This window comes from Dicentrarchus labrax, unplaced genomic scaffold (genome assembly GCF_905237075.1).
Source record: "Dicentrarchus labrax unplaced genomic scaffold, dlabrax2021, whole genome shotgun sequence".
Lineage (NCBI taxonomy): Eukaryota > Metazoa > Chordata > Actinopteri > Moronidae > Dicentrarchus > Dicentrarchus labrax.
The window spans coordinates 10634388-10652758 of NW_026136701.1; the positions used below are offsets into that span (position 1 = coordinate 10634388).

At 38.6% G+C, this 18371-nt stretch overlaps 1 protein-coding gene across 1 annotated transcript in view; it reads right to left on the reverse strand.

Moving 5' to 3' along the window:
• Positions 1 to 3519: 3519 nt before the first annotated feature.
• The window catches only part of clstn2a (calsyntenin 2a), a 137525-nt gene continuing 122673 nt past the window's right edge, over positions 3520 to 18371 (reverse strand). Inside the window, exons 11-18 of the mRNA XM_051400252.1 lie at positions 13687 to 13853; positions 13201 to 13349; positions 10034 to 10239; positions 9656 to 9823; positions 9235 to 9380; positions 8567 to 8687; positions 6984 to 7174; positions 3520 to 6817 (exon numbers count right to left, since the gene is read on the reverse strand). Coding sequence (XP_051256212.1) covers positions 6587 to 6817; positions 6984 to 7174; positions 8567 to 8687; positions 9235 to 9380; positions 9656 to 9823; positions 10034 to 10239; positions 13201 to 13349; positions 13687 to 13853 — 1379 coding nt within the window. The 3' untranslated portion in view covers positions 3520 to 6586. The remainder of the gene's footprint in view (positions 6818 to 6983; positions 7175 to 8566; positions 8688 to 9234; positions 9381 to 9655; positions 9824 to 10033; positions 10240 to 13200; positions 13350 to 13686; positions 13854 to 18371) is intronic.

Sequence of the window (18371 nt, forward strand, 5' to 3'; positions counted from 1 at the left end):
TCCAGCTGATCCAAGTAGGGTTTTAGTAGATTGTTTAGTTTAAGAACAAGATAATATTCCCAACCCGCAAATGAACCATTCAACTTAAAATTAAATCTGGAGATTTTTACTGGACATAAAGTGTATAAAAAATGTAATCTGAAAATTAACTAGTAACTACAGTGAAGTAATTAAATGCAGTGAAGTAAAAAGTACAATATTACCCTCTGAGATGTGTGGAATAGAAGTATAAAGTCGCATAACAGGCAAAAAACTCAAAAGTACCTTAAATGTGTACTTAAGTACAATACTTGAGTAAATGTACTTAGTTACTTTCCACCACTGGTATCGTTACAACCGGCAAACAAACACAGACACAACAGATGAAATCAGCAGGCTGTTAGCAAAACTTACATATCTTGGTGAGTGAATGTGGGCAGATAATAAATCCTATCATTGCAGTAGAGATACAGGACAACTACTCCAGTGCCTAAACCGCAAGATTGTGGCACAAACTCAAAACCCTACCAGGTGTTTCTGGTTGTCAGCCCCATTTCAGATTGATGTTTCGGTGTAAAGTAGCCGATTTCATTTCCTCTCGTTGAATTTCCCAAACCTTACTAAAAATTTTGTAGGAGTCGGACGAAAGAAGTGAATGTTTCTCCCCACACACATTATCCCTGTGATTTGGATGAATTTTGAGAATATCCCTATTTAGGGAATGTTTTATACAATTCTCTATCCGTATTATGTATCTTTATCATTTTTAACAATCATACTTTATATGTGTGTTAATAGCTGTGTTTTATTGTCCCTGACCTTGGCCATTGTTCTGTTAGACAATTTACTTTATATTTACTTGTCTTCATCAAATGCTGAGATATTGGCCTACTGTGTATATTTTTTAAGCTTTCTAGCATACCCTAAAACCAAAACTACTGCCTACCCCCGTGAAGCTTTGGCGACCCCTAATGGAGGTCTCGACGCCCAGGTTTGAGTATTTTACTGGTGTATAAAAAGATTTAGGGTGCAATTAAAATCTCCCCCTATCATGATAAATGTTGATTAAGTTAAGTTGTTAACCAAATAGGGCACCTTGTATTACTGTGTACCACCTGGATCAGTACAGACGTCTTTCACTTGAAAAGGAACAGATTCATGAATGAGCTCTGCCACTCCCCTCCAGTATAAAAGGAAGAATAAGAAGAAAAGAAAGAAGAAGAGGAAGAAGAAGAAGAGGAAGAAGAAAAAAACATTATGGCCAATCTACGGAAGACAGTCGGCAGACAATGCCCTTCGACAGCGTCCTAGTTTGGTTAGGTTTAGGCACAAAAACTACTTGGTGGTGTTGTGTAAAAAAGATCATGGTTTGTGTTGTGTAGTCTGTGAGAAAGCAAATAGACCGTTGTCATGGAAGGCAACAACAAAGAAGACAATGAAGAAGAAGAAAACAAGATCCAATCAAGAGATTGTAAAAGAAAACCCCAAGAAAAGCAGCACTCTGTATACTTTGAAGCTTATTACAAACTAAAAAGCTGAATAAACTCAATAGCAGTTCATCACATTGTTCCCAGGCTGAGGCACTGTAGTTTTCTGTAGCACGGGTCCATTAGGGTGTTATTGAACATGTGGTGCTCATCAGTTAAAGGGGCACATTAAGCTACTAATTAACCGATTGTATTTTTCCATCCTCAGGAATCTGCTGAGTGATTAAGTGTGTAGTCAGCACTGTTGTGAGCAGGGAACCCAAGCAGAGCTGCAACACTTCATCTACACAAGCTCTGGACGTTTAACAGATGAACTCAAATGAAGACCAGCTATTATTTCCTCAGCTGCTTTTTACAAATTAAAGCAGACAACTCAGTTTAAATGTTTTTAAGATCCACCATTTGCACTCGCAAATTCTTTAGTTTCCGGCACATTGCAGAATATCTTTCACAAACTAAACTTGCAACCAGATTTGATAGACAAAGAATAAATGCTGCAGTAGATGCTTTCATTCACCTTCAATTGAATATTTACAATTTTTGTCTAAACTTATTAAATTTAGTTTCAATCTACTATTAACTGTTAATCCTTTCACCAGCAGGGGTCATTAATACTCTTCTGTGCTGTTGGATCTGCTTTCTCTACACTGAACACACAGATTAAATGGATATAATATCATCCAAGATAAAAATTAGAAACCAATATATACATATTTCCCATTATCAACTGGATTTCTTATTTCATTCAAGCCACTGAAGACCAATCTTCACTGATGATGATTAAAAAGGCTTGTTATCCAATAATTTCTGTTGTCCTTTACTCCTGTTAAAGCTCTCATCCTCCCCCAAACAACAGTTATATTATTATAGGCTATAGGTCATATTATTTATTTTGCTTGTATCAGACCTCGACACTTCCGTTGTTTATCTCACAGCAGCAGCCACATCACACAAACAAATACCCACAGTGGATTAGCAGTTGTTTGCACTGTATCCTTACCCCCACATTAAATGTTTTCTACAACAATACTTTTATTAACATATTTTTCAGTTGGTATACATTGTGGGTCTGTCTCTGTTATCTTCAACATTTATTGTTGTGTTTATAATTTTTGCCTTAAGACTTAAGTAAACAAGTAAATAAAGTATGTTTTGTCTGGAACTTTACCAGAATGAAAGTTATAACCAGACACATAAATGCTGGTGTGTGAATTTTTCTAATTTTGATTCAGTCTTTCACTTGCAGCTGAACTTTGACTTTTTCTTATACTGTGTTTTTCAGTCAAAAATATTAACTAGACTTTATGAGAATCAATATTCTTACACAATAATTCACAATCTTTTTGTGACGTTTTAAGGAATAGTTCTGGGAAACATGCTTATTTGCTTTCTTGCTGACAGTCACATGAGAAGATCCATAATAACTATGAGGCTACAGCCAGCAGATGGTGCGCTTGGCTTAGCACAAAAACTGGAAACAGAGCTCCGTCCAAAGGTACGAAAACCTGGAATCTTACAACTCTATAGGTCATTTATTAGTCTAATTTGAAAGCAATACTGTAAAGTGTAAAAACTACAATGTATTCTTTTATGGAGGGTTATGTGACCTTCAACTTCTTCCTGGAGTCTCCGCTGGTTGCCTAGCAACCTCACACAATGGCACAACTCCAGACCTTGCCAAGAAGTAATGCAGCACATAACCCCCCTCATGAAAGCACTAATTGTTTTTACACTTCAGTCTTGTGTGGATTATGTTCTTACTGTGTATTTAAAACGTACGCTTTTCCTTTCTTTGTGCTGAAACAGTTGCTGTGGCATATAACGTGTCTTTGAATATACATTCCTAATCCTCACATACTGTAGTAGAAACCTCTCTCTCTCTCTCTCTCTCTCTCTCTCTCTCTCTCTCTCTCAGCTTCCTCCAACATGTGACGAATTCAGGCAGCTGAACATCTACAATGACGGCTTATTAGTTATGTAAGTCTCTCAGTTTGCACACACACACACACACACACATCAGATGTTTAGTGCACAAACAACAAGCAGGGCTGTGTAGAGTCTAAAACAAGTCTTTATTGGTCAATATACAGAAAGCAGTGGGATGACCACTAAAGAGAGAGAAATCCCAACCATTTTGTTTACAAAAAGAAAAAGAAACGGATATATAAAATAACTGTCTTGAACATTTTTACAGGGTTTGTTTTTATATGTAAAAGAATCTTTTTCTCTTTAATCTTTCAGAAGCACAATATGACAAAGGGAGACGAGGGAAACAAGGCAGTTGTTTCACAATGATGACATCACAATCACAGGTGCTTAAAGGCCAACAGAGGGAGGGGAAGGTGAACAGGAGACGTATCAGTTCAAGAGCTCAGAGGGAGTAATAATCACTGATACTGTCTGGATATGAACAGTATGTGAGAGGTGATTTCTCTGAGTAGAAACAGGAATGGATTTACTTTTAGATAGTTTGAGTGTAGACAAACTCATGGACTTACATTTTGTTAGTTTACTTAATCTGCAATAACGAAGGTACAAAATGGAATTAATATCAATGTAGTTTTCACTTCTTCTTGTACTTGTAGTGAAGTTGGGCCGACTTGATTACACCAGTAAAATAAACAATCACTCTGCTTCTTTTCTCCAGAATTTAGCTCTGTGGGTCTTCGCCTGACTTTAAAGGGGCACTCCACCAATTTAACGCTTACTCGTCAAAAGGAGCATGAGTCAGTCAACGGTTTTAATTATATATAATATATATATATATTTATAATGTCATCTGTGGTTCTGGAGGAGCTTTGTCACATCTAAGAAAATTACCCTGATGGTGTAATCTGCAAGAAAAACTCACTGAGGCTCTCTAGGCCCTATCTAAAGCTAGTGTTTGGTTTGTCCGTTCTGGGCTACTGTAGAAACATGGTGATTCAATGCGGTGGACTCCACGGTAGGCGACCAACGGCATCTGTAGACATAAACGGCTCAATCTAAGGTAACAAAGACACAATGACTCCTATATTCAGGTGATTATACACTAATGAAAATATACCTATGACTATTTCTGCCAATGGATCCTCTAAAATGTTACACAGCGGCCCTTCAACAGAAAACCTGCCTTACAGTTTCTCAGATATTTTAGACTAGTCTGTAGTGTTAGGCCAGTCTCAACTCTGCTCTCAGATTAGTCTAATGCGACAAAGACAGTTTCAAAAGAATAAAGACTTATTTTACCCTAAAAAGTCAGTAATCCCCAGGCTAACTCCGAACCAAGAGGCACGTTTCCATGGTAACAATCAGTGGCACCAAGTGACGGCTCGTAATTATTGGTTTGCTGACAACATTGTGGAGCGAGTAATGAGAAGAAAAAGTTTTTAGAGAGCGCAGTAACCTGTTGGAAATATAGCTACAGCAGTGAGGAAATCGTCAGTTGTTTCTGTTTGCCCAGTGAAACTATCCTGAGTCTGATTGACAAGTTAGCAGAAATACTGAACCCTGCCACAATAAGAAACCACAGCGTCTCAGCTACAGGTCTGCACTGTGTGGAGATTTTATGCAACTGGAAGTTCCCTTTAGACTCTTCGTTGAATCTTCCCAGTAAAATGTCATTGTATCTGTTGAACGCAAGCATTTCCTGCTGGAGTGAACGGAGCTGAGCCAGAACTCATAGCAAATTAATAATCAAGAACTAGCTTTATGCAAACGATACATTTGTGAAAACAGCCCCTGGGCATTTGCCAGGCAGGTCTAAAAAGAAATGCTACTGAGTTGCATTGTGGGAAGTGTAGAATCCAGTGTTTCGGAGATTAACCTTTACTAGGCACTATAGTCAGAATATCTCTGACTCTGTTGCAATTTTGACCCTTTTTAAAATCTGTTTCTAAACATTATGAATGTGCAATACCAAATCGCTGGAGTACCCCGGTTTGTACTGGTCTCTGATACTGGGCCCATAATTGCATAGAGGGCTCTCTTTACTATGGAATTAAACACAGAGGAAAGATATATAAGTAGCATACAGGAACATCTCTGTATCATTTCATCTGCTGTAAAAAGAAAGATAACTGATTAACTGACTAACCCTAAACAGCAAAGGCTACAATAGGCCACAGTATGGGTAGATTTGGTACACAGACAGATGCAAACAAACAGGCTTTTTTTGAAAAAAAAAAACCGAGTATTTTACCGTATTTGAACCACAATCAGCTTTTCCGATTAGCTCATTGGCTCATGGAACAGTGATCATTTTAAAATACTCTTGAGAAAGACATTAAACAGTTAATAGTTCTGCTCTGAATATGAATCAGGACACATATGTAATGTTTATGGTAAGAGATAACATATCCAGGATCAGGTTTTCCCCGGCTACAGAACCACAGCACTGTGATGCACTCATCACACAGGCTTTACAGGGTCTGGTTTGAGTTAGAGATGAGAACAGAGGATATACACTTAGTGACAGCACAGCTATGTTATTACTATATAGGTCAAAGGAACTATATTGAAAGTTTATGGATACATTAATGGATATGTATATGGGTACATTGTGATGCTAAATCTGTTAATAACCCATCATACTGCAGACAACCAGTTTGAAAAATGAGCAATACAAATGTAATCTGAGGACGTATGTTATCGCAAATGTTAAATGTCTTAAATTATCTTTGCTAATGTAAGAAATTGAGGGAATTTGTGTCACTATATTTCAGATCTGACATATGTTTGCTGCTCTTGTTTGAGTTTGGATACAGTTTTATCAGCGAAACTTCAGCTTATTGTGCACACATAATGAGAAGACTGTGCTTGTTTGATATTCATCATATATTTTGCTTCATTGGCTGTGATGTGAATAATAATGTACATACAGATAATGTTGTACAGCACTGTGGGACTGCAGCTGACTCTGTAGTTCTGACTTTGTCCAGCAGAGGGAGATGTTTCATTAAAGATGACAACATGGGAAGATTCAAAGTATTTTTTCCAGCAACAGATTGTAAATAATTTTATCAGAGATTTTCTTTCTGTGTGTGTGTGTGTGTGTGTGTGTGTGTGTGTGTGTGTGTGGTTGATAGAGAGATAGAGATGAACATGTGTTTGCATGTGCCAGTATATGTTAATGTGTGTCGTCAGTATGTTATGGAGGAACTGTCCCACTCTAGTTTTCCCTTCTGCTTCCTCTCTTTCATCTCTTCTCTTTCGTCTTCTTCTTCCTCCTCTTCGTCTTCATCACTGTTGTCTGACTCAGCACTTGTCATTCCTCCCACCTGTTCCTCATCTTCTTCTTCTTCTTCCTCCTCCTCCTCCTCACGTTCTTCTTCTTTTACCTCTTCATCAAGCGCCTGAGCTCCTTTTACGTTCTAGAAAACAAAACATGAATTAGTGAACCACAGATCCCAAATCAGGGCAACAAATGCAGTTGAACTATGTGTAAGATAAATAATCGTCTATCCTCCAGTCAGCCCCTCTAGTCTTGATACTGAGGGAACAAAACAACCCCGAATTTAAATGAAAGTGCCATCCAACCTCCATGGGGTTAACAGTAATGGTGAGTGCAGAGTTGTCCCATTCTTCTTCAGGGTCTTTGCCTCCATCCTCATCTTCTCTGAACCCGTCCTGATGTGTTGCATGGATCCTGTACACGCCGATGACCACAATCACCACCAGGGCAGCGATACAAACCACAATAACTACTGTGGCTGCTGGAGGTGCTGGTCCTTTAGGAGAAGTAGAGAGCCAAAATATTGCATTATATAATATTATATTGTTGTTTTATTTAAAGTTGCAGGCTCTGGTTGGTTGTTTTTGTCCAGGCCTGGTGGATTCTTGCAAAAGCCATTAGGTACGGTGGCCGACAAGGGCAAACGCGCTGCAAAGGGCAAAACGCTGCAAACACTGGAATGATGCAAATCCCAAAACACACAAACACATAAAACAAATGCAACAGAAAAACGCAGCAACAGAAAAACGCTCCAAGAGAGAAACGCTGCAAATTCACTCGTAATCTTTTATAATATTATAATAATATTATTTAATACAATTTAATATTATTATGATATTATTAAAGATTACGGCCAAGTGTTTAAAAAAGACATAAAGGAAAACGTACCTTTTTACTGTCCTCTCCAAAACTTAGCCAACTTTCTTCTTCTTTTTCATGTCTTTCGGGTCTGGTCCCACAGGACTGGTCCATCCCTCAGGTCGTGTCCCCCTAGTGGCCTGGGGTACTTCCGTTTTGTCGAGTGAATTTGCAGCGTTTCTCTCTTGGAGTTGTTTTGTTGTTTTGTGTGTTTTCAGTATTTGCAGCATTTCTCGTTTGCATTTGTTTTGTGGGTTTGTAAGTTTTTGCTTCTGATTCGTTTCTGTGATTGCGGCGTTTTTCTGTTGCTGTGTTTTTCTGTTGCATTTGTTTTATGTGTTTTTGGATTTGCATCATTCCAGTGTTTGCAGCATTTTACCGTTTGCGGCGCGTTTGCCCTTGTCGGCCACCGTAATTAGGAGGGCTAGAAAGCTTACTTAGGTAAGCAAAGTTACCCTCTCCAGCTTTAATCCAGTATAATTATTACTTGTATAAAAATTAAGCTATTAAATAACATATCAATAACTAATCATTAATTTGATCATGTAATACTTTGGTCCTCATTGTTTCCGTAATAGGAACTAAACAATTGAATTGTTGGGAATCTAGCTGATGAACTAATGTGTACCATATTGATAAAAGTTTACATTTATATTTGTGTAGGCGATCTAAGCAGCTTAGAATTCACTCAAGCAGACAAGACGATGGGCTTTAGGAGGTTTCATACATTTAAAGAAGCAATCTAATTGAAACCTGTGTTTATTTGTCCAAAAGGTGCAGCCCTACCAGGCTAGTAAAGGGGACCCATGTCTATTTACACATACACTGGCTTTAAGCTAAATGCCTTTATGATACCCTGTCTCCTTTCTGTGTGTGATGTTTAATCTACAATCTTAGCCTTAAATAAAAATTCCTTTCTTTACATCTTGTCTAAACTGTTTATATTAAACAGCTCCATGACCAACCAGTTAAAACATTGTTCTGCCCCATCTTTACATCAGAATACATTTTAATGACATTTGTGGCTTACCTGACATGTGTGAGTTGAGAGTGTGTATCATGAGTGGGTGATGGACGGGTCTCATGTACTGAGGCTGGGCAGCCATGTGATTGACGTGTTCTACAGGTGCTGAGTGGTGAAGAACACTGACCTACAGAGGCAGGACCAACATCATTATCCTCAGGAAAAAGATGGTGGATGATAATTTGTGCAACCATAAAAATAAAGAAAAATGAGAAAATAAAAAGACAATTCAAGACATTGGAGCATGGGTAAGACTGATCAATATAAACTGGAAGGCAATCTTTGTAAAGCGTTTTAAAGCCCCGATGAAGATGTACAGGGGTTGAAACATAATGATTTAGTCACTACAATAAAGGCTTTTAATATTTCCTTCTTCCCTTTGTTGTTATTTTTTTTCTCATATTTTGGAGTGCCTGGATTGCCTTTCAGTTTATCTTGTTTATTTCCCCCATTTTCCGAGAGCACCCAAGACATTTTTGATCTATGGTTGAGTGTACAGAGCAACCGCTCATTTCCTTTTCCAGAGATTGAACAATATTGATAACAAGTTTAAAAGATAAAAGCAGATGGAAAAAAAGAGCACAGATGACATGGACTAGATAAACAGTGCAGGATGTGAGGAGAAGAGAGTGAAAAGGAGTTGAAACACGGCGATCTAAAGACATCAAACTGACCTCTAAATTAAACTCATTGCTGGTGTAACGTCCGTTGAGTTCAGAGCAAGTGAGTCTGAATCTTCTCTCACTCAGGGTGGCAGGTCGCCAGTTCCTGTAGTGCACCTGTCTCAGTGCCTGCTCATAGTGGGCCATGGAGTCCACGCCTTGTAACACACAGCAAACACATGTTATACCAAAGTCTAAAATATATCACGCAGCACTGTGCACTGTCAGTTTGTAATATGTCACGACAGGAGTCTATTTCAGAGACCTTTACAGCTGTCTTACTGTATAGAGAGTGAATGTTCATCTTACAGCTGTATAAAGCGCAAGACATTTTTAGAAATTTTCTTTAGCATTTTAAGGTAGAAAGGTGGTGCTTTTCATGATGTATGTATGTACACATCGCTGTTCTTACCAGAGGGTTAGTCCAACCTACCATATATTGATATTCCAGAGGTGGAGTTGGTGGCATCGAGATGTTTTCCCAACAAAGCACTGTGATGAATCTCCAGACTCTCTCTCTCAGGATTCAGTTCTTCCCCAATTACCAGCACATCACAGTAGTCCAGGTTATGCATCACCTCCATCACACCTGGTCTGCGGGCTGTATACATGGACACCAGATGATGGAAGAATTTGTGAGATTTAAAATGCTAAATACTAAATATCCAGTGCACATATAGGCAAATAAGTTAGTAAAAAAAACCTAAAAATCTAAAAGAACACATTTTTTGTGACACCGACTGAAACATCACCACAAGGTAGTCTCATGACGTGAGAGCATCCTAACAACACAGGCAGCCTCTCCACTCACATCCACCGAAGCTGTCTCCCTTCATCACTGTGCTGGTGATGTGAAGCTCTTTGAAGGGTGCCACACCCAGCGGCCCCCGCAGGTCACCAGCAGGCCTGACGAGTCGATTAGATCCTGTAATGGTGATTCTCGGTTCACTAGGCGGCAGGACCATCACTACCGCCTTGATGTCTGGGATGGAAAGACACGTGTCCTCCCCGAAACACCTGACACACGCACACACAGAAGAAGAGAGGAGGGAGAAGTTACAGGATGGGACAGCACCAGTGTTAATGCTTCACTGCTGATTTGTCTTGATTTAACTGTATTTGTGACTGTTGGCGTTTCCATGTAGTTGTCACAAAGAATGATCATAAAATACTCTTCATGTTAGTGAGAACGTGGATGGAAAGAAAATATGTGTTGAATCCCCTGAACGCTTTATTTATGATTAAATATTCATAACAACATAAGCAACATTCAAAGTTAAAGTCTAAAAAAAACACTAGCTATTTTTTGTTAGGGAGTGTAGAACTACAAAATTAAACAGCTTTATCAGTACTGGGATTGACAGTGGTCTGGCAACATGAGAAAACAACCAGATTTTGATTCAAATGTTACTCAGTCCTAGTTGGTGCCCACTTCAAACCTGTAAGAAGAGAAAGAATAAAAACACAAATATACATATATGAAATTTAATATAATAAAATGGATTTTAACTTTTAACTGGCAGAAAATAGCATGCTCATGTAGGACCCAGTCACTCTTCTCTGATAGAGAAAATACATTTTCAGTGACTTGCATGAGGTGAGGTGCATTGTTTGTTCATTTTCCAGTTAGGGATGATGACCGATTACCACTTTTGAATTTTTTTTTTTTTTGTTGAATGCCAGAACTTACTAAATGCTTGGAAACATTCATGGGTATTTCAGTCTTACCAGTTTTCCTTTTACGCTCCATGTCATGATCAGAAAGTCAGTTGCAAATGAGAAATTATGTATAAATATAATGGTAAATGGCCTGCACTTATATAGCACCTTTCTAGTGTTTCAACCACTCAAAGTGCTGTGCACTTGTTCACACACACAACAGGAGCCGGGGATTGAACTGCCAACCTTCTGATTAGTAGATGACCCATATCTACCTCTTGAGCTACAACCATATTTAGAGCCACAACTGATTGTCTTGTTTTATTCACAATTATTTGGTTTTCACATCCATTCATTCTGAATAATGCATTAAGCAATGGGGATATTTTTTTTTACATTGTTATCATTGTTGCTGTATATGTCTTAATACATGTCTGAGGGAATCTTTAACTTTACTTTACGTAACTATAGTCAGAATGGTCCAATTAAACCTGAAGCATTCCTACCACTGGAGACTAATATTGACCACCACAGACAGCCAAGTTATGCTGTTAAGTTAAAAAAATTAAATGTTGCAAAACAGTGAAGCCTGTGAATGCAATAAGCCCTGACTTCTGCTTTTATCCATAAGAATGAAAAGAAAACTTCAAAATGAAAAATAATTCACTTTAAAATCAGCATAATAGACAAAGAAGGATGTTATCTTAACCTTGTTCGTTTGAAATTCTAAATCCATTGCCCCCGAGAATACTGAAGTGGCAATTATCACTGAACTGCTCCTGCTCCTGGACAGGACTTTTGTACAGAGACAGGACATACAACCCTTAAAAAGAAATTGAAAAAATATCAACAATGTGTAATGGGACTACATATTATTGTCTTTGTTGCAGTCACACACTTAACATATCTGCTGAGTGTAAAGGCGTATATCTATCTGTCTTTATCTCGAGGGGAGCTGTGAAGTGTTGTTCAGAGTTAGACGGCCTTTATTGCTGCTCCTCGAGCTTGCTTCACTTTATCGACCAGCACTTCTAAGCTGATTTGACCGGCCTGCGTTTGCTGCTCAACAAATGAACAGACGCTAGATGGGTGGGGAGCAGACACATAAAGTATATGCTGCGAGACGCGGGACAAACACTCACTTACACACATGCGGCATACAACTAAACACACAAACTCAAACACACAGGCACACGAGTTGCCTGACGAGAAGCAGGAGAAAACACACAGATGCAGTCAAGTATGTAACGTTCAATGTGATGCAGTTCAGTGCTTTGAGAAGGTCCCGGTCAGCTATGAAACCTGTAGAGGAAATCCAGGAATCGGGGATTTATTTACAGTATTAGCAAGTACACTGGTTCTCAGACTATGGTACTGTAACACCGGTGCTACGCAAGCTGCCTCTTGTGGTACACAGATAAACCTCTGAAATATAAAATTAATTAATTAATTAATCAATTAAGTAAAATAAATCTAAATACTACATATTTCTGTCTGTAAATGTAGATTTTGGCCTGATGGAAAGCAAGCATCAAAGAAAATGTCAGGGGTGTCATCAAAAAGATTAGTATCAATTGAATATCCATAGCAACTATCAAGGAAATCCAGACAGTTGTTGTGGACCAATTTGATTTCTTAATAATGTGGCTGGCAGTCAAGGTATTTGGACAATTGTTGGACAAACAGATTGACTGACATTCCCCGTCTGTGGGCTCTGTGGCTATTGGGCAAAGTGGACAAAGTCAATTCAAATCAAATTACATCCTGAGAGGGATACACAGAAAGACACTCCAGAAACAGAAAAGACAGAAAAAAGCAGGGAAAGATAGGCGCTAGCAAGATGGTCTTTCCATTCACCAGAAGGCTTAATGTCCTTAATGGCCAGCTGGTCTATTTAGTGGTTTAATAGTTTTCACACTAATGATCCATCCTTTGCCATCTCACTGGGAGTTCTGTGGCTTAAAGACAAAGACAGACACAACAGAGCATTCCTTTAATGCTTTAACCACCACTCCTCTGGCTGTTTGTGGCTTATGTGACCATCTATTGAATTCAAGTTGACCAACTTGTTTTATGTTTAACACATCATTTCACATTAGTGCTCTACAAATAGTTATAGACTTCACACTTTATTCCACAAACCGGTAGTTCCCTCAAACAGAATATCTGCAAAATGTGATCTTTGTGATCACTGCCAATATGTGAGGGTGGTAAACAGCAAAGAGAAACATTTGAGATGTACTCTAGGTGAATGTAAAGCTAGATGTTAAAACAGTCAAAGCGTGAAGTAAAAATACATCCAAGCATATGTGCACTTACTGTACTGTGGTGGTGATGTGTAGCCGCCGGAGACCTGGCGTGGGGAACTGGCGAGAGTTAATGTAGGAAACCTTGGTCATGGCCGTGTTGATGCTGTCCACATCCTCTCCTTCCACCACCAGAACAGACTGGGCGGGGTTAAAATGGAACTGGATACACAAACAAACATTATTTGTCCTCAGAGAAACTCCCAGAGATCCCGATTCAAACAACTGTGTGTATGTTGTAACAGTTTTACTGAACCATCTTTAATATCAAAGTGTGATATGGAATAGCATCTTTTTTTATTTATTATTTATTTATTTTTTATTTTCAAATTATACTTTTAGACAAAAGTGACGCATGAATCCTGAACAGTGTCTAGTACTGTTAAAGTGGTAAACAGTTGCTGTACTACCAACCAAAGGCGGAAAGTGTGGGGTCTGTGTATGTTTGTGTGTGTGTGTTGTGTATTGAAAACACTGCCTCCATTTTTTTCCCACGCACCTTGATGTCCTTAGCGAGGCTTTCAAGGGAGTTAATATCAAGGCCTTCTTTGCAGGCCTGCAAACAGGAGATAACCTTCTGTGTTTCAATGCGGCCAGGTCGGATTGTCAGACCTGAAAGGCTGCCATGGAAATACTGGGTGAACCTGGGGGTTGCGACCTCACCACCTTATGGGAGAGGAGACAAGAGAACCATAGGCAGGAAAAGTGGAGAAGTGAGATATGGGACGGTTAAGGGCAGATGTGGAAAAGAGGAGAGAAGAAGTTAGAAATTAGTCAAAACAGGACCATTGTCACGATGTCAGCCAGTTCCCAGTCTCACATTTTTTGTCTGCTTTCCCCCCTGCCTTGTACTAACTCTCCTGTCGTTTCAGATCCCACCACTCTCACCTACCCTGCAGTGACCCCAGTGTGCCTGCCATTCCCCATCACCCGACGTCCCGTGCCCACCTGCACTTCAACTCAGCACCATTTAGTCCCCGTCAGGTCTTCTTTTGTGTTTCTCTTTTTGTGTTCCAGCAATTTTCTTTGCTTGTTAAAACCCCCTGCCTGCTTTTTGGACCCCTGCTCTGTAGCCTTATCTCCTATTGGATACGTTTGCCTCATCTGCCCTGCCTTTCTGATTTTGACTTCTGCTTGTTTTTCGACCTCAAGTAAACTTGAACTTTTTATTTTACCGGACTGGTTTGAGAATCGTGCTTTTGGGTTCAAACCTGTTTTTACTGAGCCTTTGCAGAGTTAAAGAGACAACAACATGCATTATGTATGTTTCCAAAGGGAAAAGCACACATAGTTTGCTGAAAATAACATCTGTGAATCTGCTTCTGAAAAAGCTTACAAGACCCAGTGGAGAGCAAGCTATGAAGAATTTAGTAAGTTATTTATCCTGAAGTTCACAATAGAGGTAAAAAAAAAAAAGAGAAGTGTGTGAAACAACTCTGACACCGTTTTAGAGAGAAAATAAATGTAATTGAATCACATTCACACTGACATTGTGTTTTTACAGTTTTTTCCACATTTTTCAAATTTTAGGATGGGAACATTCAAACTGCTTGGTACAGATGGCAAAATAATGTATAATACATGACAATGAACAAATAAATACATGTAACTTATAACTAAAAAACTGTTACCATGCAGGAGATGCTCATAATTGCATCTCTGTATTTTGAAATTGTTGTGGGAGCAGGTGGAAACAACTGTGTAATATTGTTGATTAAAGACAAAATGCTACCCGAGGTGGCACTGCACACAAATATAAGTTTGGTCTGCAATACTCAAACAAATATTACATGATATACTTGTAACACCTGGCAGAACTGCATATATTTTGACACTTCCTGTCAGGTTTATCCATTGAATTTGATGTATGAGTTTGGCAGATGTAATGTGTGTTTGACCTAAAATGTTCTGTAGCTGCCACAGAGACTGGAGGGAGTGGGAAATACATCCTTTCATGCAAAATAAATGGAAGCTCTAGTGCAAGCCAAAACATTGGCACAGTCTGTGGTATCGCAGCACTGCAGTCTGTGGGGTCAGCTCCATCACAAATTCAGTCAAGCCCTGACATCTTCTTAAGAGTGTACTTTTTTTATACATAGCACCAGGTTTTCCTGTGCTCTGCCCTGTGGTACAATGTCACCACCTCCGATGAAGTGTGTCATTTCCACCAGATCATATAGGTCCAGTCTTCTTGACACAAATTACTTCCAGGGTGTCTTTTATCTCAGCTATGGCTCATACATTCTCTAGCTACGGGTGACATTCAGGTTAGGTCTCTTTGTAATGCAAATAACCCCAGAATTGAATGTGTCTCAGCCTATATTTATATATTTATACTATATACTGTAGCAGTCAATGGCAAATACAAATGACCACAGAGGCAGAATATGAGCTCCTGGAAAGTAGCCATGTTTTCAAAATTACACATTTAGACATTTACTTTAGGCAGATCTAAGATGCATTTCTGTTGACTTAAATATTTGACCTCTTAACAAGATTATTGGTATTGATTCATAATAATCAAATGAAGCAAAAACATAAAATAAAATGGACAAATATCTCTCTTTTACATTAAGAACTGTATTATTAAAAACCAGAACAGTGTTTGTTATTAAATTGATAACATATTTAAAGGAGACTTGAAATAATTTAGCTTAGACTATAATAATAATACAAATAACAACAACAACAATAATAACAATCATTATCATCATCGTAATAATAACAATAAGTTGTGAAGCAAAATCTCCCACAAAACATTTTAAAAGTAGGTAGGAAATAATCCCTATATTGTAGTTTTGATTCACTTGTAATATTTCCCATTCATCACTAATAAGCAGGTTCAAGTTTATTCCAGGTTCTTTGTCCAACATATTTTAAATCAGCATCGTTGTTTATACTGAATTAACCATATTTCAACCTTTTGCGGCAAAATCAAAGTCCCTCCCGTCAGCTCTTCAACATGCCGTAATGTTGACTAAATAATTGTTTGAGGTTACTAATCCACTCACTGTAACGCAGACTGGATGTTCTCCCTGTACTTAACTGTTCTGTACAGCGAGGCTCAGGGGAACGGTAGACAGCAGCAGCAGATATTATTCTGAACAGCAGCTACCAGCCAGCCAGCATGGGGCTGGAGGCATCTACTCTCTCAGCTCTGTCAATGTGAATCACACAGGAGTGTATACATGCAGAGCCGTGAGAGAAGTTCCTGTCACAGAGACACCAAACAACTGCCTTCAGGATGCCAGGCAACAGGAGACTTATACTGTTATAAAAAAACTTAAGTTTTGTTTTTGATACAGATTTGATCTTCTCCTTTTAATCAAAGCACCAGTCCCCTTTGTCATATGTTTATCTCCTGGAGGTCTGAGGTGAAAAGGGTGGACGCTGATGATGCTGATAAACAAAGGTGCAAATTTAAAATGTGAACCAAGAACCATTAGGACCAACAGCATAAACAACACTACAACAAACCACAAACCAGTAGAAATTACTTATCTAGGGGTGAGGCTGCAGACTGCAACTAACTGAACACTGCTAGTGTCTGTATTTGACAACCTGGGAATAAGAGCAGGCTGAGGAAGTCTGTAGGAAAAACTACAGTGGCAAAGAAACTCGCACAGGCACAGTCAGACACTCCAACTCTGTACTTCAATTTTTGCGGAGGCTATTTCTATATTAACAAACTTGCAAACATAAAATAACTGAAATTGATTAGAAAGATCTTTGTTTTTATTTAAAACAATTCAACTTGTGTTGTCTTTTCACTCCCTCTATGTCCATCGGATACTGTATGCTGTGTCACACCCACAAACTGCAGGAACTAAGAATATCATCTTTATCATAGGTTTTATTATACTTATTCTTTATACTTGCCCATGCATTCGGGAACAGACAGGGTAAACACTGTGTTTATGTAAGTAGGAACAGAGTAAGGAATTATCCCAATCAGCGTCCATCACCTCCCTTTCTCTCTAGATGTAGGAATATTCCTCTTTATTCTGTCCTTTTAGTCTCTTTCCTTATCTCTCTGACAAATGCATTGTTGAAAGGTTTTTTATCAAAGAAATGCCTTTTTGATTCAATGACTGCATACTGATTGCCTGTCTAGACATACATATATGTCTTTATAGATTCATAAAAGAGAAAAATGAATGAAAGGACAGAAGAAGAGAAGAGGAAATGTCACGTGTTGCATAAATGTATTGGTATAAGATATTTTGTCTCTCTGTAAAGGATGGCTAAAGGATGTTCAGACCTTGTGGTTCCTTTTGATTCTCAGATCAGCGGGAGTTTCACCTTGCTATTTTCTTACTTTCAGCTACAAACATTCAGATACAGTGTGAGGTCCAGAGTGATATATGATTATTTTTAATACATCAGTTTAAGTCAGTACATCCGTATAGGTTTGAGTTATTTCAGAAAATGGCTCTTAAACAAGTGTTCCCTGTAACATTGATAAATGCAACATTTCATTTAGGTGTTCCAATTCTTGGCTCGATTGGACATGCTAGCTTAATGGCATTACTGGGGCACCTTAATGGAACAGAGCCATAATTAATATTATTAGTTAATGTAGTAAGTAGGTAGTTGGGGTTTTTCCTAAGTTCACGAGACAAAATCAGAAAAGTTTTGTGGATTGCTTTCAATTTGAAAGCAAATATTGTTTATGCTTGTAGCAGAGCACTGGGATATTAAATGTGACTGCTTTTCCCCCAATACACTGTGCTTCTACTTCAGCTGCAAATGACCTAAAATTGACTGATGGTATATGTTGACTGATGCCTTTCATTATAGACATAAAATTACCCCAGGCTGTTGTTGCCTACACTGTGCTGCGTTGGTTAAATATTTGTATACTGTACTGTTAGGGTTGCTTTGAAATTGCACACCCACTTTCCTGCTGCACATGAAATGAGATGGCAAACACACATTTCACAGCCAAACTAAAAAACAGCTTATTGCTACAGAAAACAGTTTAAAAAACCTCCAACAACAACCAAAGCATTCTCTTGTTAACCTTGTATGGCGAGAACACACAACTTCGCTTATGCTTTCAGGGCAGTGAAAATACAGTCTGAATGTCTTTCATTCCACATGTCTCATCATTATGTTGTTGATTGTAGAGGAAAGGGGATGAAGGAATGAGAGGCTGAAAGGCAATCTTGCTCGCTAATGGCC